We start from the raw sequence: 20,808 nt of genomic DNA, 5'->3' as shown, positions 1-20,808 counted from the left end.
GCATTTTCATTTTTTTTTGTTCGGCTAATCAGTCTGCAACGCAGGCTATACAATATAGGACATTTGTATGCTTACAAATGCTTTTATAGAGTTTGCTAAGTTAAATAGTTTCCTTGTGACATCAACGTTATTTTGATGTTTATGCTTAAAGTGAGTTGATGACGTTCATAAATTGTTAAATAGAAACTTGATAAGAATGACAATCTTATTTACTGTCTTTGCCTAGTCGTATATAAACCTGCATGAAAATCTTGGGAACTTTTTATTATTTCACTAGAAGCAATATTCCCTTGGTCATTTTTGATAACATTTTATTAACTTTTATTCATTTTAAATTGGAATTGTCTTCAAGTGTCACTGCAAAAAATTGCCAGATGTTCATTCAATATGCATATGCGGTAAGAAATTCAATACTTACTTTTAAAGTTTTCCGTCATCGTTTTAAATTATTGAGTTTCGCGGTTTTCGGTTCCCAGAAAAATTAATACACTGTATTTTTTACTGGCATTAAATTGCTTGCAAAGCGCAAAATTGTTTCCCACATTCAAGTAAACTTGCTGTTTGCAAGAATTTATTCAGTTAACTGAGTTTTGCTAGAGGAGATGTCCACGTGTAGGTGGATTTATGTAAGAATTTTTATTTACAAAGGGATGTGTTTAATGTGTTAGGTTAACAATTATAATATGATCATGTGACGCACATCACTTCAATAAGCGTTGTCAGTTTTGCTGAGTTGAGAACCAGACTGAGCCGAGTGGGTCCATAAATGTCAGTGTGTAGCGGGACAGCCTGACTTATATTGGGACATCAACGTGGAAAAAGCAAGATCCTAGAGGCTTAAACGGTGAGTACATCATAATCTTATTATAGGAAAGCTATTTACAAAAATACGATTCGGTATGTGAGTTTTTACGGCAATCATAAAAATCGTCTTGTGAGAATCCCATATGTAAATCACTTTTTCATTGAAAAATTGGAGCTTTAGATAACTTTGTTGCATGCATATTAACGGATTTTAATTATCAAAAGAGATACTCGGTTAAGATTGTTTTGGAATTTCACTTAAATAACAAATTAAATAAGATTTTTTTTTGGATTGAAATCATTGCTCTTTAGAAGGAGAATCTAAAAAAATGATACGCACAACATAAAACTATTGCTATTGACTTGTCAGCAAGCGCTCGCACTGAAGATGAAATAGCCGGGTGAATGTACGAGAAGTTCTTATAGCCTTAACACTTCGAAGATTAATGACATGTCAGTCTCAACCAATTTAACATACTGAATAACTATATCTTTGTTAATGACTCTGAGGGCGTGCTGCAATCTATTTCATCGTAGTTGAAACTGATTGCTGTAACTTGCAGCTTTTTCAAATAACGTACACGCAACGGAACGAGAAAGTTACTAATGAAATGCATTTTATGAAGACAGGAAAAAAAGGAATACGCACAATTGTTTTTCTTGCACCTAGCATTGCCGCAGTAGCAAGGTCTATATACAGAAAATTAATCTTGTCGCTCCGGCTTCACATTGGGCTATTGCGATCTTCGACATTGTAAGTTTATAAGTTATTTGTAGACTTAACGCTGTAGAGATATCCAGGACTACTAAAAACAAACACGAAGTCAGCAAGGACGATATCCGGCAAATAATTGCTCCGAATGTTCAGCAGTTTAATAATACAATTAAGTTGATAATTCAACCATTGATATGTGTAAAACCTCGGCTTATTCCGATTATGAAATTGTGTTTCGCATTAATTCAGTGGGATCGAGTCATATTCACTCGCAAAACCTTTTGATATCTTTTTAAGAAGCTTTGAAACCAACATGAATATTTAATGCCTTAAAAGGAAACAGTTTTAAATACGATTTTTATGGCTTTGTTAGGTAAAAATTAATCCGTTGAATTTCGCTCAGCACATTAAAATAATGCACAGAGCTGAAACCATAAGTGGCTATAGAGCAATACAAAAACGTACACGTTTGACCTCTTTTCCGTAAATTCTGGCTAAGAGCGGAACACTCTTTTAATACTGGAAAACCTTTTGTATGCTTTGTTAAATTTGTTTTTATGGTTGCTAAGATACCAGCCGTTGGAAATATTAATTTTTTGCATGTTTTTTTTTTCATATATAGCAGGGAAAATTTGTATTGTGTTTTTACTACTGTCAGTGGAGACCAATTGTGAAAAAGGACAACCACACATCGAGTTTTATATCGAATTTTATCTTGCCTGTACTAGTACAGCATCAACTACCGGTTAATAACTTCAGTATTGCGACTCAAACACCCAGCTGGAAAAATAACATATGGCGTTTTCACACACTTTTCTCGAAGTTATTTTCTACTTAACCTAATTAGGGACGGACCATTACTTTCTTGGAGGGGGGGATGAAAATTTTTCCTCTGTAAACCTTTTTTTAGTTTATGCACCTCTGCAAACATTTTTTTTTCGAAATTCTTACTATTTTTTGTTATACATATCGTGTTTGCAAACAATTTATTTTGTCTTTCCAGGCCCTGCAAACAATTTTTTTTCAATATTTTTCATCCCCCCCCCCCCCCCCTCCAAAAAAATAATGGTCCGTCCCTTAGGCCGCGTACAACATTTGAAATTTCAGAGTGTTTCCTGCAACTTTGTTACATTAATGAAAATCAGCGAATTTGTGATAGAAAAGTTCTCAGTATTAATATCGTGACTCGGTTAATAATGGATGATCGATGAATATGCACAACAACCTTTTAAAATAATTACTGCGACGAAAAATCGTTTGTGCGATGCGGTTTGATTATCTAATAAAACAAACACTCGCGTACCTCGTAAGTTTTTATTTCGTATTTTTTAAAGCTAATTGTTTAATCGATATGGTTGTTTATATCTTTCTTAAGATGCAGCAAGTTATTTTGCTGTTTTGGGGGATCCTGGCAACCTCCCAAGGTAAGTAAACGACTGATAAGTGCATTCTTACTTATGCAAGTTATTTCGTCACGAATTCTGAACGTTTTTTTTTTTTTTTTACTTTTGGACAACCACTTTGTTTATTTCATTTGTAAAATCGTTTAGCCTGGCTCGTTGATTAACATTTGGGCATGGTTTGTAAAGAAGGGTCTTTAAATCAATATAGTAGCTTTACCGTGTCTCTACTAAGCCACAGATGCCAGGGTGTAGCTATAGTTTTTCGTTTGAGTGTTGTGGGTTCGCTCGCTCGATTCAATAATTTCCTGGTCTGAACGCATCGCTGTATATCTCTACACAACTTCAAGCTTTTTCTTCCTATCGAAATACCTGCCCGATGTCACCGATAGTTATACAGGTGCTCAGTCTACTGTCATTTTATTTTAAAGTCATTTTTTGCACTGAAAAAATGCAAAATAATTGCAACGGCTCATTTGTTTACGATTAAACCAGATTTTGGCTAGAAGTTTTTACTCGAGGTATAGTTTGACCCACCTGTAACCTGTAATTTACAAAGATGGAAAAACTGTTAGAAAAACAATAAAGCAAGAGATCATGCCTTGCTATTTTACTAAAGGAAACGGTTCCTGAATTATAATCAGAGAAAAAAACAGTTTTTTTTAAGGTAAGCGGGGAAGCACTTTCTGAATTAGACGTACCGTTCGAATTCGAAAGGGATTTCGTTCACTTTATAGTCTTTATAATACGTACCCTTGTAATTACGAAAACAATTCTAGACACCGGTCTCAAGATTGCTTTACTATTTCGAGTTCGGAATAATAGAACATACAGAATGGTTACTGATTTTTGTCTACTTGAATGGCTATTCTGCAGTATTTATATATATTCTTATTCTGTTGAGAGGTCTTTCGATCGCTCCTTATCATTCACAAGTTATAACTTTACCCATTCTCGTGTTTGCCGAGAATGGGAAGGGTAACAAAGGATCCTACTGCAATAAAAAAATTGTTGTACTCCTTTTTGGTAAATATTTGCAAGTGTATGCAAAAAAATCGTAACCAACTCTTCAAATATTCCTACAATACAAAATCACGCCACGTATAATATTCCTTACCTTTACTGTAGGGATTCAAGATCCCGTGGGGTACTACCCTCTCAACGCTTCCACTGGAGCAAAGGATTCCAGTTCGTTTGGAAATCCGGGAGGGATCATTTTCAACGCAAACTCCGCGTCAGGGGTGTACGGCGAAACAGACGGCTCGTACGCTTTCACTGGAGCCCGAACCCCTCCCAGTTACATATATCTTAATGGATCAGGTCCTCTAGACACAAGGTAACTGGTTGATATAAGCTAGCTCCCTATAAAGACGACAATGTTTGGGGTCGGGTTGAAAAGGATCGCTGGAGATCAGAAAATCAAAAAACATTCCTAGGAACTTAGAAATAATATATTAGGGTATTTCAAAAAATGTAAAACGTCTCGTATAATCTGAAAACTCGGGGAATGCTGGAGATTTTAGGACGAACTTTAGCACTACATGCTGCTCCCTATTCAACAGCATATATCACTTCTCATACAGTAATTTCTTTCTCAGTAGAAAATCATTTTTTGCTATCAAACTTCTCTTTCGTCTAGATATTCTATCACGCTGCTTGCCTGGGTATACCCTGAAAGAGCTGGTGGGGAAATTATTTCCTACTGGAAGGACTCTAACTACGGCGTCGGGTTATCCCTTGACAACTCTCGCCCACTCTTCGACGTATATTCACGAGATCAAAGTACCAAGCACTCGTTACTGGGTAAAGATAACCTGCAGCTTAATCAGTGGCACCATATTGCAGCAGCTTATGACAACAACACTGGACATGCAAGACTTTTCGTGGATGGAGTTCAAGTGGGAAATAAAACGATGACGGGCATTTTTGAATTAGAGACGGAGTCTGGATTATGGCTTGGGTATCTGTTTAAAGGAAAGATTGCTGATGTTTGGATCTTTAATGTATCGCTCTCTGTAGATGAGGTGAATGACGTTAAGGATTTCAACAAGCCATCGCCACTGAGTAAGTTTTTTCGTTCCATTTGACAAAGTGATTTTTATGTCAGTTAAGCTTGAAAAAAGACTGGCCATATCCATTTAATGACGGCGCGACAAAGTCCTTTCGTCCCCAATCTTAAAAACCCCTGGACTTTGCTGTTGAACAAAATACTAGGCCCCACGCCTGTCTGATTTGAGTAAATAAATTAGATAGATCTGCAACCATAAAACGAATTTGAAAAAGACAACATTTAGCTCTATATTTTCGCTCAGTGTTAACTTTTGTTCAAGAAGGTCTTAGAAACAACGAACAAAGGCCTAATCATCCAACAAAGGAGCCCAACTTTGAACAAACAAGTTAATTGCTATGTTGCATAGCTGTTCCCTTTGGGAATAACTTGAGTATAAAAACCATGCAAATCACGAACGGCTTTTTAACCCTGATGATGACAAACATGTTGACAACGTTCGGTTCATTTTGATTGTTTAATTAATTAGCCTTGTATATACCATATTTAAAAATATGTTTTGAATATGTGTTTTGATTATCGTTTCCAGGCTCGCCAAGACCTCTTTCAACATCAGTTACCTCCGCGAATCCATCAGCGCCGACTTCGTCGAACACCGACGAGTTTACTCAAATAGCCACAACAGCAACAACAGCTACGGCCACTGATGCACTACCCAATCCATCACTCCACCCGACTGCAACAAGATTGTCCAATCAAACGCCGACTTATAACACTCCAACTGTCAATCAAACGTTGGTATATCCCACACCCACTGTCAATAAAACGGGTTTACTCTCGACATCTCAGACAACACCACTGAATGTGTCAGCAACATCGACGCAGAATATGTCAACGACAAGTCTGATAAATACACTGAGTATAAATCCATCACGAGCTACTGACTCACAATCGCTACTTGGTAGCAGTGTAAGTCAAGGTAAGAATTCAACCTTTTTGTTATACTCCTAAAAGTATGAAGAGCTCATTTCTCCTTACAGTGACAATACACTGCAAGGAGTCAGGTGTTGAGAATAGAACAAATCATCAACCAATCTGGAGGAAGCTGGTTGATTTTATCAATCAATCAATCAATGATGCGTCAATCAATCAATCAGTCTTAATGTTTTCCAATTTCTCAGAACTAGCATAAATAAAATGTATGTCGCTTGCACTGGGATTGAATAGATCCTAAACACACATACAAAATGTCATCTGATTTGTATGTTCGATTCTCCGACATTCAATAACGAAGCTCTCCTTTAATTTTAGGTAACTGAAATGGCGTCGACGGGTTTCCACCAATTCGGAGTAGGCATAATTTCCCTTCCATCCCACCCCCCCCCCCCCAAAAAAAAAATTATTAGTTGTTTTTATTCTTCGACATTTTAAACTCAGATTTTTTTTTTACAACAGGTCGCTGCCAGGTTGTTTCAGAAAGTAAATGTTAGTTTCACTAACAGGACGAAATTGGAAATTTTGCTAAAAGGATTTAATAGAACATAATTTAATTTTTTTTTTTCATTTGCAGCCAAGCTTCTCAAATGTTATGAGTGTTTGGGATCATGCGAAAACTGCAGCAACGACGAGGTATCGGCCAGCAGCTGTAAACAGACGGTTTGTGGATCGGATGAGGACAGATGTTTTTGGGAGTACACTCGATTTAACAAGACCCAGGAAAAGTTTGGTATGAATTGCACTAATCGTGATGGTTGCAAAAAGGCCGTAGAATCCTGCCACGAGCTCATGAAGACAAATAAACTTGCATGCTGTGATGTTAAGTGCTGCGACGTCGATTATTGCAATACACCAAAATATTCAGGTTGGTTTAACAAACGTACTGCATGATCGGGACATATATGTTTAAAGGAGATAGGTCGCGGATGGCGCATCTTTAAAAACATTTGCCATTTTTTCATGGATTGTTCGCCATCTGTCCTAACCTTCCTCATTCCTAGCCATCCTACTTGTAGTTTATTTTCGGTTTAACATTACTCAAAAACGTTGCATAAGGTAGGGTTTATACTCATATTCATACAAAAGGATTCATACCCTGTTTTATCATATCGTTGCGCTCTCGCTTGTTTTTACTTGTGTTTTATTTTTTGCATTTTCATGGGTTTGCTTCAGTTATTACTGGGGAAATTTGTTTTTTCTTATTATCTCAGTTGTCAAGAACTTATCAGGGTGTAAAGCTGCAAATGTAACGAGGCTTTTGCGGCTAGAGCGACCCTTCTTCCTCGTTTATATACATGCATTTGTACGGGCATGCAGAGTATTTGCATAGTAATGCATACAATTTTAACTTACTGAAAGTTGTCATTTAATGGTGTTTAGATGGGAAGTCTTGCCAACGAAAACCAGACCTTGTTGCGGTCATCTATGGCGGCGCCGAAGTAATCCGAGGACATAACGAAACCATCACGATGAATGCGTCACTTTCCTATGACCCGGATGTTGGACGAGGTGACCACTCTGGGATGAACTTCACCTGGCATTACGGTGAGATCAAAGGCAATTATTCCGGCCTCCAGACAACAATGAAAGATTCCTTTACAGGAATAAACCACTCAAGTATCCGTTATTCTGGGAACGATTCTGGAATTGTAATCACCTTTAACACTTCTCATATGTTAGTGAATAAGACCTATGTAGTTAAACTGGTGGTGACAAAAGATTATCGCAGTTCAAGTGTTTATCAAGTTATCCACCTGGTGAAAGGAGATCCGCCTGAAATATCTCAACGGTAAGGAATTCATTTCAATGACTTTCTTTCTAGTAACCGGACTAGGAACCACACTGGCTCTTTTCGCTGTTTTTTGTGTAACCACTGATTGCGCCACTGCGCGTAATGCCGACGTGTAATTTATACACTTAAAGATGATAATTACCACATTTACCAAATTTGTTTATTAGTGTTTATTCTTTTTTAACTGTACTTATTTAAAAAGACTGATGCTTGCGGTTTTGGATATGAAAGACAGGAGAAGACCGAACTGTAACGATGAAATAAAAAATACGCTCACTCAAAGATTTTAAAAGTCATGCTTTGCAAATAAAACCGTTCATTGATATCTAACACAAAGTCCTCTATTTTAATGAGGAGGCGCAGTGGCCTGATATTTAGTGCGCTAGACTCCAGATCAAGCGGTCCGGGTTTGAGCCCTGGCCGGGGCACTGCGTTGTGCTCTTAGACTCTCGTAGTGCCTCTCTCCACTGTCTGAACGCAGATTTAACCTTGTCATCGATTTTTGTTTGATTTTCAGTTGTGTCCTAAACTGTGAACTTAAAATCAGCACGTCAGCTAAACTGTCCAGACAATTAGAATGCAAAGGACCGAAGTGCACCAAGATATCTTCGTACGAGTGGATACTCTACAAACAGCACCCATCAAATGCCAGCGCTCCAAATGCCGATATTATTTGGCATAAAAAAGATTTACAGAATATCACAAGTACACCACTCGATTCAAGCAGCATTGTTATCAAGAAAGGCTCCCTTGATGGCGGAAAGAACTATCGGTTGGCACTGTTTGTCAGAACATCAGACAAGCAATCAGGAATGAGTGTTTGCGATTTTTCCACTGCATCACCACCTACAGGGGGGACATGTTCCATCACTCCGTCAAGCGGCATCTCACTGAAGACTAAGTTTAGCCTGACTTGTAGAAACTGGACGAGTGACAGCACACCCCTGTCTTACCAGCTCCAGTATCAACTGGGGAACGGTCTGTACAGCATGTTATATCGTGGTTTGAACAGTACCGTTATCTCCTGGTTACCTCCTGGAAAAATGTCAGACAATTACACCGTAATTTTAACAGTGTCTGATCCATACGGTGCTTCTGCTCCAGCAGTTAATTTGCCAGTGCAGGTAATCTGCCCATTATGGCGTTACATTACATAGCACAATTATCGCGATTTTATAACTCAACAGTCGAGATCTTACATTACCGGTACATTTGAATTTTTATATTTTTTAGGTTGAACCATCTCCGTTCTTGGGGCCAGAAAACATCACCAACTTTCTAAAAGCAAACAACAGTATGTTTAATGACGCGATTAAAAATGGGGATCTTAGCAAAGCAGCACAGATAGCAAATGCAGTGCTTCAAGCAGTTTTACAAGATGGTACGATGGATTCAAAAGAGAAAGCCAAGGTAGTTAAACTTTTAAAGGAATCATGGCTTTTACCATGGTTTTAAAGTGCCTTTTGCGCCATAAATTCTAACAACTCAGTTTAGTTGTTATGACGCAAATCACTTGATTGGTTAGCTTTTTGTCTTCCTCTCTTTGATTCGATTTTATGTTACTGGGCATGTTGGCAGAAAACTTTATGTGCAATGATTAATAGAAAGATAAGTTTCTAAACAAATGAATCGCAGCTCAAAAATCGCCTTATTGACTGTCGGTCGTGCTGAAGTCATTCAAACGTATAGAGGCTAAAGATATATAAGAGTCTTTGCCTTTTGCCTTTGTCTTTGCCTTATGTAAAATAATATGTTAAATTATATATGCTGAATCATATGTTGAATATAGTTTTATCCTGACCGAATGAAACGTATTCTCTGAAACCTATTTATCGGTCTTCGTCCTATGTTCACAGATTCAAGACATCATCATCAAAAACATTGTCTCATTGCCAGTGAAGAGTCTTCCAGACCTTTTGCAAAGCTCTTCAGTGATAGGTTCAGCTCTTCAGGAAACAGAAACAGTGTCTTCCACGTCACTGGTGAGTGAATTTTGAGAGAAGGAAGGGTGTTAGGAGGAAAGGAAAAAGTTTTATTGAATGTTTATCTCTCATCCTGATGAAAATTGCACACGAATATTTATATGGAAAGACAACAAGTCAAGATCTGGCAAACAAATAAAGCTAAATAAATGAGAGAAAAATATAACACAAAGTTGTTCATGTCGAGTCCACTGGATTAAAATGTTTTTATCGACGTTTCAACGTCACCACTATTGTCCATGACCGAGGAAAAACAACAAGAAACAAATATTTGAAATTTGAAATAAGCCCTTTTTAAGTTGGCCTTTTACAATATTCCGCGGTAAAGTACCGTTATTATTAACTTTTCTCATTTGGGGCGCACATGTGCTGTTGCTGACAATTTTTCGTTGAAGTGCCCGAATGTTTTGTATACTGATGGTCCAATTATTTAAAAAGTGACTCATGCAGTACAACTACTTAAATTATCATCAATATATGCTTTGTTACTTATCAACGCAGATTCAAGATTTCAGATTTTTTTATTTCGCCCATCGGACTCAGTCAACAAACAATTTTGCTAAGTAAAAAGGATGACCTGGAACTAGCTTGCTACACAGACTAGTGCGAAGAATCTTTTTAAATGATTATGGCAATGTGGTGTTTTTGAAAATACTCCCACTATACAAGCCTTAGGCAATCGGAAAAATACGAAACTTGCGTTCTCTTGAAGAAGGGATTCTAGCAATAATTTTTACTTGTGAAAAGTCATTCTCTCACTATCTCTGCTTTAACTTGATAGAACTCCTCGTTATCTGCCGTTAATAAAATGACGTCATTCTTATGGAATTCGTCCCAATCGAAAGATGTGGCAAACATACCGCTGGTCACCCAATCTGCAGAAAACTTGGGCTCATGTCTTAACAGCGTGCTGAAGGCAGGAGCATCCATTGCGTCCGGAGATAAGGGCTCAGGTCTTCAAGAACAGGTATTGCTGTCAAAACGTGTTTTCTATCACTATCTTGAAAGCACGATCAAGAATGTAACGTTACCTATGAAACGGAAAAACCGGGTCAGTTGTGGCCTGCAGAACAGGCGGTGTATCGCACTCCACTGCCCACACCGTCTGTTATGCCGGCTACAATGCAGGCGTTAAGTGCTGGGACACTTCGCACAATTCCAGTGTAATTGACTGCTATTTCTCCCTTCCCTACAACAATAAGAATTTTTGAGAATTGACCACTCCACACAGCAAGATTAATTTGTTAACATTTCTTGGGGGAAAGGGGGGGGAGTTAAGAAAAGAATTCTAAGAAGCATTGAAAAATCATTCTTTTGCAAGGAGAGTAGTACAAACAAATCTGTATGATTAAAAGATCGCTTAAACAAGTGTCCCAACAACTTTTGACCTGCATTGTAGGTAAGTTGTGACTTGGATTTGGCGTACTTTCCCGCACTTGGCACCGGTTTACATGTTAACTTTTTGCTACCAGTTATAATTGGATCACTTCATTAGTTGCGTTGTGATTAAGGTCACTCGATGTGATCTATAACAGTCTATTTCTAATTTTAATTTTTACAGGGTAAAAATTTAGTTAGGACTTCCATGGAAATTATCAGCTTAATTGGAGATGCAGTGTTAGCCGGAAGACTCCCGGATGAAGGAATGATATCGATCGAGACGAAGGAATTGACCATGACCTTAGGACGCCATAGCCCAGATAAACTTGCTGGATTAAAGATTGAAGGAGGAGATGGTAGATTTGTTTTACCAGCTGACAAGAATGCATTGGGGTCTGAAATTGATAAATCAGGTTTTGTAGACACTCAGGTAAGTACATCTTTACTCGTTTAAACTTCATTCTTGGAGCGTTTTTGGGCTTTACAAGGGCTACGTTTAGTATTAATAGTCATTTTTCTGATCGTGTAAAAAAATACTTTCAGATATAGAAGAAAACCTTGAAATAATAGTTTTCTAGGGAAGAAAAACGTCAAGGAAGTAAGATTAAACCGAAATGAAATAAAACTACTGGTGTGACTGAACTCTTTGTCGCTAAAGGTAGCTTAATAAAGTCCCGTGCAATTAATGAAAACCGAACTTATTTCTTTCGCAGATGCTGTCGATTCCATTCAACCCTTACGCCTGGGACAAAACTAAACAACGAGTCAACTCTGATGTCCTAACTCTGGACTTAAAAGACAAAACACGCAAGCTGATCAAAGTAGCAAATCTCTCAGACAGCGTCAACATCGTGATGCCATTAAAACCTCAGAAGCTCTCCTTAGAAAGCCCGAAGTATTTCACCAATAATGACAACTTACGTTTCCACGAGATAGATGTCGAATACAAAGACACCCTGATAATGCTGGAAATCACACCTAATAAGGCAGGTATAAATCTGTTTGTTTACATGCGATATGGTCAGCGGTCAACCACCCGAGAGTATGACCTCAATGCTACAATCTCCAACAATGGATGGTGCGTTTGGACACGAAGTGCGCATGGCAAAAAGGATGGTAAAACAGAGTGCTCGTCCAATCAGCTTTTACCAATAAAAACGTTCGTTGAGCGACCTGGAAAGTACTTTCTTGGAGTACAAAGCTCTAATAGAAGTGTTATTAACTCCCGCAAGAGAATAAAAAGATCCTGTTTGGGTAAAAGACGAGAAAAGCGCTCGTGCGTCGAAGTCAAGGATCCTCCTCCCACCCCTCCTCAGAGCAAGAATGTAACTGTGGTGCCAGTATATGATCCTGAGACTGATCAGAACTATACTCTGACGGTAGCCCTGGGGAGCTGTGTGTATTGGTCTGGGGAGCGACAAATGTGGATAACAGACGGCTGTCAAGTAAGTCTTGTGAACTTTCTTCGATCAGCTCTCACTTTTCCCTCTAGTTCCGCGATCTTTGGAAGCCTTCGGGTAATCGTCAGGATTTTTTCAAAAGACCCTCGGGTGATTTTCTTCTTTGACGGCGTTCCGCAGTATTCGGTAATTCTCGTGCAACTTGCACACTAGTGCAAACAAATCATTAATTTTCTCCCTCTCAACCAATCCAAAGTAGACTATTATTTCAGATAGCAGGAAGTGAGGATGGCTATCTGTATTCATGTCTTAATTTATTACAATTTTTAGGAAAATCGCAGTAAAGATGCCCGCTACCAACGATCCGATAATCGATTGTTGTATCGACTGTAGAATGATTATATGATCACACAAACTTTTTACCAAACGGTCCGACGTCCATGGTTTGACTGGTTTAGGTCAAGCAAAATGTTCAGATATTACTTTCATGCCATTTTCTGGACTGTATTAAAGAAATAAAAAACGCACCCGAATGCATTGTTGAGTTATATAAGCACGCGGGAATTTTTAAGAACACGAGAGAAGTGCATATAGAAGCACGAGGCGCAGCCGAGTGCTTCTCGCACTTCTCGAGTGTTCTTAAAAATTCCCAAGTGCTTATATAACTCAACAATGCACGAGGAGAAAGTTTTTTATTTCTTTTATGAAATGTTAACGAAATTGCGCGCGCTAAAACTCGTGACGTAAGTAGCGTGCTTTATTTAAACTCTTTATAAAATAACTCAGATACTACGCGCGCTCTGATTGGTCAAATTGTTCAAAAAACCTATGTACTATTGTACCGGTAAAGTCCCGCATCCGTCCCGACATGGTCGCACTACGCTCGATTACGCATAAGGACATCGTTACATTCAACATTTACTCGGAAATGTTATTTGAAAGGAATTAAAACTGCATCAAATTGGTCGCGATGAAAGCTTACTTGAATTATTTTGATGGCAGAAACTTACGCTGAGTCCTCGCGCTTGAATTATAATTTTAGTTTTATATGCTTTCAGTGCTTTCTGCCAAGTCTGTTATTCGGCGAAAACGAAAGAATGCGGAATAAATAAAATCATAACAAATTTCTAAAGCAGAGTTTGTGGAACTAACCTTTATTCTCAATACCTTCGTCAGTCTGCGAAGTTTTACTTGCAAAGTTTTCGTGCAGTCTCTCACTTTCGCGATGAATGACTCCGGCCACAATTTGCTAGTTTTCCACGTCAAAGAACTTTAAAATCGTTGAATAAACTTCGTACTATGTCAGTTTGCATTTTTCCTTTCCTTTCTTATGACTTTTATAGCTTTAAGACAACTTTTGAACGTTTTTGCTCGTCGATCCGTGAATTTTGTGTGCGGAGCTGAACAGGCCTGTGTTTTATTCTTTCAGCCGCTGTGATTGGTTTACCGCGAAAAGCTTTTCTCGTGTTCTCCCAACATCCCGCGTGGTTTTATTACGCCAGTAAAGCCCTAGAAAGCGCGGTCTATTGCTTAAAGAAAGCACGCGCGTGACATATGCAGCGTGCTTTATGGAGCTATAATGAAGTCAAACTGACCAATCACAGCGCGCACAATTACTCGGACATTTTATAAAACAGTATAATTACCGTCAGTATAATTACGTCAGGCAGTCGTGTCCTGTACGATACTTGCAATTTAATAAAAATAATTTGTAACTGCATGGACAAACCCTTTTCCACCTACACTTATAAAAGACAATTTCTTTGCAATTTGAAGAACTCTAATTCAATGTTTTTGTATTAATTACTTGCAGGTGTTATCAGCAACATTAAACGGATCTATTAACTGTTCCTGTAACCATTTGACGTCATTTGGAGGAGGTATTTTAATAAAACCGAATCCGATCGATTTCGACAAGGTCCTGGTCGAGTTCAAGAACTTGGGAGAATCTGGAAATGTTGCAGTTATTGTGACGGTGGCTGTAGTTTTCCTGTGTTATATTCTTGTTCTTGTTATCGTCAGAAAAGCAGATAAAGAAGACACTAGTAATGTAAGTAACAAATTGAACCTTATTCTGGTTTTATGGTTTTCGGATTTCAGGGGCTCATCAAAGACCAGATGTAGCTACGGTTTATTTAGCATGAAGAAGATAAAAGTACAGTAGAGTCTCCAGGGGAAACGAAAATTGCTTCAAAAATCATGGGTAAAATTACAGAGTAGTACTATCCAAGGGAAAGGAAACTTGATTCAAATAATTGGGAGTTTCGAGAAACCAGAGGTTCGAGAAATTGGGCACTATACCTCCCTCTCACCACCTCCCCCCAGGACGGAATAATAAATCATTGCATCTCTCAGCTTCTTGTGTTTTCCCAAAAAGTTCACGATTGTGAATTATTCCAACTTTTATTCGTCTGTTTAAATGTATTCAGCTTTATCAAAAGTTCTGAAAGTTGACGTTTTCGTTTAGCTGGGGTCAAAAATAAAGGTTAAAACGTTCAATAGAAGTTACCTGAGTATTGATAACTTATACTTTTACTTTAAATTTGGCGTTAATATTTTTCTTTGAATAAATAGGCCCAGTCCGTTAAAACATCTTAATAGAACAATCATTCACATTTTTCACAGAATGGTTTGCCAGTGCGGCTACCAGCCACATCCAACAACTCACACGAATATGAGATAACAATCACAACCGGTGTGTGGAGAAATTCCGGTACAACAGCCAAGGTTGCCATGGAGATATACGGCACTGATAAAAGCTCTGGAATTATTCAGCTAAGCTCAGAGGAATCTGGAGTTGATAAATTTCTCTTTTCTCGGGGGAACACGGATGTCTTTGTTATAAGAGTCGATAATCCACTTGGTGCGATTCAGGGAGTGCGGATTGGCCATGATAACTCTGGCGAGAGTCCGTCGTGGTTTTTAGAAGAGATCGTGGTTGTGGACAAACAAGAAAAGCAATCGTCGACATTTACCGTCAGCCAGTGGCTTGCCCTCGAGCGAGAAGATGGTCGAATTGAGCGAATAATCGAGCGAGCACCAAATCAAGTGGTCTTTAGCCATGAAGTTGTAAAACGATGGTGGAAAGGACTCACGGAAACACACATTTGGGTCTCAGTTGTATCGAAGCCAAGGAAAAGCCGCTTTACAAGAGTACAGCGGGCGTCGTGCTGCCTTTCAGTATTACTGACAGCTATGCTTGCCAACGCGATGTTCTATGAGTTGGATGGCAAATCCGAGCAAGTTATTCAGATAGGACCACTCAAATTCTCGTGGAGGCAAGTGGTCATTGGTATTGAAAGCGCGCTTATTGTCGCACCGGTTAACATCTTTATAACCTTCTTGTTTCAAAAAGGAGCTGAAAAGTCTTCGAGTGAAACTCTGTGTTGTTCTAAAGCTAAGTGGCTCACTTATCTGGCCTGGTTCCTCTTCGTTTGTTCTTGTGCTGTTTCTGCGGCGTTTTCAATCTTCTACAGTTTGATGTGGGGAAAGAGCATCAGCGAGCAGTGGTTATCCTCAATGTTCATATCATTCACTCAAGATGTAACAATAACGGAGCCTGTTAAAGTATTCTTTACAGCGCTACTTCTTGCAGCTATTCTTAAACGAAGGAAGAATACACAGGAAGGCGATGACGTCCTTGGAGTGGCAAAAGCCAGCTCTTCAAAACGAAGATTGTGGACAATGAAGTTATCGGAAGTGGAAGAGATGAGAAAGCGTCAAGCCAGAAAACAAAACGTGTCGCGGTTTTTCGTGGAACTTTTCTTTTACGTTATCTTCGTTTTCCTGCTAATGGTGGTGTGCTATGGTAGCAGAAATGACCATCGATACCTGATGACAAAGTCCATCCAAGATGGGCTACCACGATTTGACAAGGTGAGTGCAGTCTACAATACCTTTTACGGACCAATCACGTGATTAGGTTTTTTTGAGATCTGCAATTGGTCATTTCAAAACTGTTGTAACAATTTGAAAAACAGGCATTTTTTCCTCGATCAGTCACATTCTAAACAAATACTGCGCTTCCCATAGGTTGCAAAGCTACATTGTGAGTTCTGATTGGTTCCTTGCGTTCGTTTGAAGCGTTTTGATTGGCCAGAAGCGGTTTAATTTCTGAGCGGCTTTCGACAAGTAACAATAATGTGTTCGCTTTGTCTCTCACTGAAAACTAAACTGACTCGTAAGTACTTTGATTGTGGCTATGCGACAGTCAAAAGAAAACCGTTCTAACTATGAAATTTACGAATACTCCATAAGCAATTGCCTCATTGTTATAATTTCTCATAAAACAATTTTCCCTTTTCCCTTTATAACTTCAGGTTCTAAACAGCACAAAGTACTGGAGCTGGCTGAATGATGTTTTTGTCCCGGGTGTGTTTGCCGGTAGATGGTACAACGGACAAGAAGAGAATCAGACCGTGTACATTGGAAACAAGTGTTCTGTTCTCGTTGGAATGGCACGAGCAAGACAATTGAGAGTGAAACCTAGTAAGTTTCATTTTTTTACATTTACATAGATGTGCCACTTGGGAAAGCAAGTCTTGGTACAGTAGAACCCCATGTTGTTGCAAAACACGATTTTTAGAGCGATTTTCATTTGACTTTGAAATGATTACGCGCAAACAAAACGCGGACATTAAACGTATACGGATAGAAAAAAAAACTTGATTGGTTTAAAAGAGCGATTTACACTTGAGTATCTTAAGTAAATCTGTTTTTACTTTGGTTTTGCATCACTCCCGTTGGTGATTGGCTTAAAAGACTCGCGCCACTTTCTCAACCAATCAGAATTAAGTAAAACCAAGGCCAATCGTGATTCGTGCGCTCACGTTTTCCCGCGCTTCGCACCAGCTTTGTGTACTTGTATTTCCTTTACAACAGTTTTGATTGATTCACTGGATTGTCTGCGTCCTTTGTGATCGGCCAGGGTTGTTACTTTGGTTTTGGTTTTTCGACACTGAACTGAAAACTGAAAAACGCGGGAGGATTTTGGACAGTCTAGCGAGCGAGAAGAGGCAAGACACGCAAATGTTCTCTTGATGTGGAGAACATTTCACCAGTTTTGATTGATCCGTCGACTGATACATTCTCAAACGAAAAAAAATCGAACAGAGAAACGAACTTATCTTTTTAACTACTGGCACAAAAGACGACCTCAAACGAAAACCGCTCTTACTATACAATTTCTTTTTTGTACGAGTAGTTGTCATTTTATCTCATCGATATATAAAGCATTTAGAGTGGTTGTATTAAAAGATCAAATCCATAAGAAGGTTGAGGAATCCCAAAAATGGTCATTATTGTTCGGATTAGCAAAATGGTCGGAGTATAGGGGTTAAAAGATTTAAAAAGAACTAGAAATCATGAAAATATTTTAAAATGTAAAGGACTAAAACTAATATATCCAAATTAGGGTTGCCTTCTCTATACAACAACTATTTTCCTGTCTTTTTATACCAAGTGCCTAGCTAAAGATGGTTTTTTCGAAATTTGCAGCATCTTGCGACGTCTTGGATTTCATGAAAGTCATGTTTCCGGTTTGCTACGACGGATACTCGATATCCAACGAAGAGAAGATCGCCTACAGTAAACCAGGCTGGAAGCCCGCCGACAACTTTACGAGTCGCGACGAGTTACTCCGACTTTGTCCGAAGCCGTGGCGATACCAGAATGCCGGGGAGAGTGACACCGTTCCAAAATGGGGACAATTTGCACTTTACCCCGGCGGAGGATTCGTGGCAGACTTGGGATACGAGAATTCAACAGCTTTCAGCATAATTAAAAGTTTAGAAAACAATGACTGGTTGGACAGAAAATCTAGAGCTGTTATTTTGGAATTTGCCACGTTCAATCCGTCAGTAAATATTTTAGGAATTGGAACATATTTCTACGAAGTTGAAGCCTCCGGATATAGAGCACCCTTGACAAGAACTGAAGTTATCTCATTGTACTCCACCGAAACAGCATCACAGCAGTTTTATTCAATCTGTGTTTTTTTATTCATCGTATTCGTTGTACTGTATTTTGGAAGAGAATGTTACAAGCTTTACAAACAGCGGTCTAGGTATTTCAAATCTTTTTGGAACTGGGTAGAAATATTCCAAGTAGTATTCTCTGTGCTAGCTGTGGTTATGTACATTGTACAGACGGACAGAATCACTTCAGTGATAAGAAAATTGCAAGAAAACGTTTACGCGAATGTCAGTTTCCAAGAAACTGTAGCTTGGTTTGATGCTGAGAATGCTGTTTTAGGGATTCTAACATTTATTGTCACTGTAAAACTCTTGCGGCTTATTAGATTCAATGAGCATATTGCCGTATTCTCGAAAACATTGAAGACGTCTGCACGGCTTCTTTCATCTTTTGCTGTTGTGCTGTTGACTTTCTTCGTGGCTTTCTTACACTTTGGTATTTTGATCTTCGGAAATGGAACAGAGCGCTACTCGACGGTTCTAAGAGGAATATACTTCCAACTTGAGTTAACTTTGGGTCGAGTCAAGGCCAGGCCTATCAACGATCTAGCGGAGGCCAATGACACATTTGGCAGGGTCTTTGCTGCTTTGCTTCTAACAAGTCTAACTATTGTGTCAATGAACTTCTTTATCGCTATTATGAACGACGCTCTTTTGGAGGCCAAGAGCGCAGTTCATGAAAGCGAATTATACGACCTTATTGATGAATGTGATTGGAAAAGCTCAAGCGAAAGCAAGATTCTTTTTGATGCGATAAGTAATGGTATACAACACTCGAAAGTCAAGGAAACATTCGTCCAGTCGAAAGAAAAAGAGGCTAAGAATCCTGAGCTTAATTCCAAGAACGGTAAGGCGGTTAACTTTGATTTAATCAGCCAAGCCATCAAAGCCTCTAAGGAGCAAATGATCCAAGGATCAGACAATGACAAGCCAAGCAACACGAGAAGAAAATCTTTCTTTGATAAGGTCAGTAATATCATTGGATACCTGAAGCATGCAAACTATGAAGATCAGAACAATAACAAGAACGAAAAGAAAGTACGCTTCAAAGATGATGTCATTAAAACTCAACTGCGCAGATTACAGAAGACCAAGCAAGACCTATTCCAGCGCTTGGATAATATACTCCAGGGATATTCCGAAGAAGAAGAGAACTTTCACTTATTACGCCACAAAATGAAAGCTTATGTTTCCACAGATCCGTCACTAGGAACTGTGAATGAATCATTTGCTTGAACTTTTTTGCTTTTATTACTGCATCAATGAAAGAAGTTGGCAAATTGAGAATTAACATGCGGGTATCTGCCTCGCTCGTCCCCAGGCTTACCTACTTGGTTAGGCGCAGTGCGCGTGAAGCCGTAACAATAGAACTAACAATCAACCCCCTCTCTCTGCTTCCCTCCCTTTGACGACGGAACGCAACGGCGTCTGGGGCTCAGGCAGTGCAGGTATAATGGCCAATGCCTGTAGTTGATTAATGTGATGTATAAAAGGCGATAATTTAATTTTTGGTCGTTGAGTTCGTTCAAAATACACTACGTCATGTAGATAATTTGCACTTGGTTTGCTATTTATTTTTCCTTTGTTTCAATTAAGTTGTGTATTATTTCAGCAGAGGGTCCTGAAGGGGGAGGTATAGATCCCGTTTACCAGCACAAATTTTCCTCAATTCCCATTTACCAGCCTAAGTTTTGCCCACATCCCAGTCTATTTTTTGGTTTGTGATTCCAAGTCCAAGTCCCACTGACCCAAATCCCTTTTTTCCAGTGCAAAAATAGGCAAGTCCCAGTTATAGCTAGTTGTCATTTTGCTCCTTCAGGCCCCTCTCAGTGTAAATTTAGTGTTCGAAAAATAATCGCTATTGTAGTGTAAATAACATTATTTTAAGAAAGACCGCGGTTTTTACTCTCAAGGATGTTTTGGATTCTTCAGTATCAATGTTCAGTGTTATAGGGATGCTTCCAAAACATTTCATATATAAACCAAGGTTAAAATCAGAAAAAAAGTTGCTTAGTAATTACATTTGAGATAAGATATATCCATGTGAAAATGTTACTTAATACTCCAGTTGTTATAGAACCCATAAAGTAAGGTTTCAACCGTGAACAACTGTTTTGTTCTTATTGGAACTCATCAACACGTTGTTCCTCTGAGTTATTTTACATACTGCCAGCCTTGCTGTATTGTTTGTTTATGTGAATTCATTTTTTTCGACTGATTAGATCTCTTGTTAGATACTACGATAGCAGCATTATCCTTGGCGGTTCCCTTGCTGTTTCAAGTTTTACTTTAATGTGAAATAGTGAAGTGAAATTGAAAAAAAATAAAGTAGAAGTGTGATTTGTTGGTAATAAAACAA

At 38.7% G+C, this 20,808-nt stretch overlaps 1 protein-coding gene across 1 annotated transcript; it reads left to right on the top strand.

Moving 5' to 3' along the window:
- The first annotated feature begins 299 nt into the window (after positions 1 to 299).
- Positions 300 to 20,808, top strand: LOC144659617 (polycystin family receptor for egg jelly-like). Its single transcript, XM_078520087.1, has 17 exons — positions 300 to 844; positions 2,895 to 2,943; positions 4,048 to 4,255; positions 4,559 to 4,983; positions 5,517 to 5,906; positions 6,498 to 6,788; positions 7,304 to 7,712; positions 8,233 to 8,839; positions 8,949 to 9,125; positions 9,572 to 9,697; positions 10,479 to 10,664; positions 11,259 to 11,507; positions 11,791 to 12,522; positions 14,291 to 14,527; positions 15,103 to 16,353; positions 16,797 to 16,965; positions 17,974 to 20,808. The coding sequence occupies exons 2-17, from the start codon at positions 2,895 to 2,897 to the stop codon at positions 19,683 to 19,685; spliced, it is 7,218 nt and encodes a 2,405-aa protein (XP_078376213.1). The 5' UTR covers positions 300 to 844; the 3' UTR covers positions 19,686 to 20,808.

This window comes from Oculina patagonica, chromosome 7 (genome assembly GCF_052425735.1).
Source record: "Oculina patagonica isolate OP01 chromosome 7, crgOcupat, whole genome shotgun sequence".
Taxonomy (NCBI): Eukaryota; Metazoa; Cnidaria; class Anthozoa; order Scleractinia; family Oculinidae; genus Oculina; species Oculina patagonica.
Note: the sequence above shows the minus strand (reverse complement) of the source record. Positions and strands in the feature narration are given on the sequence as shown.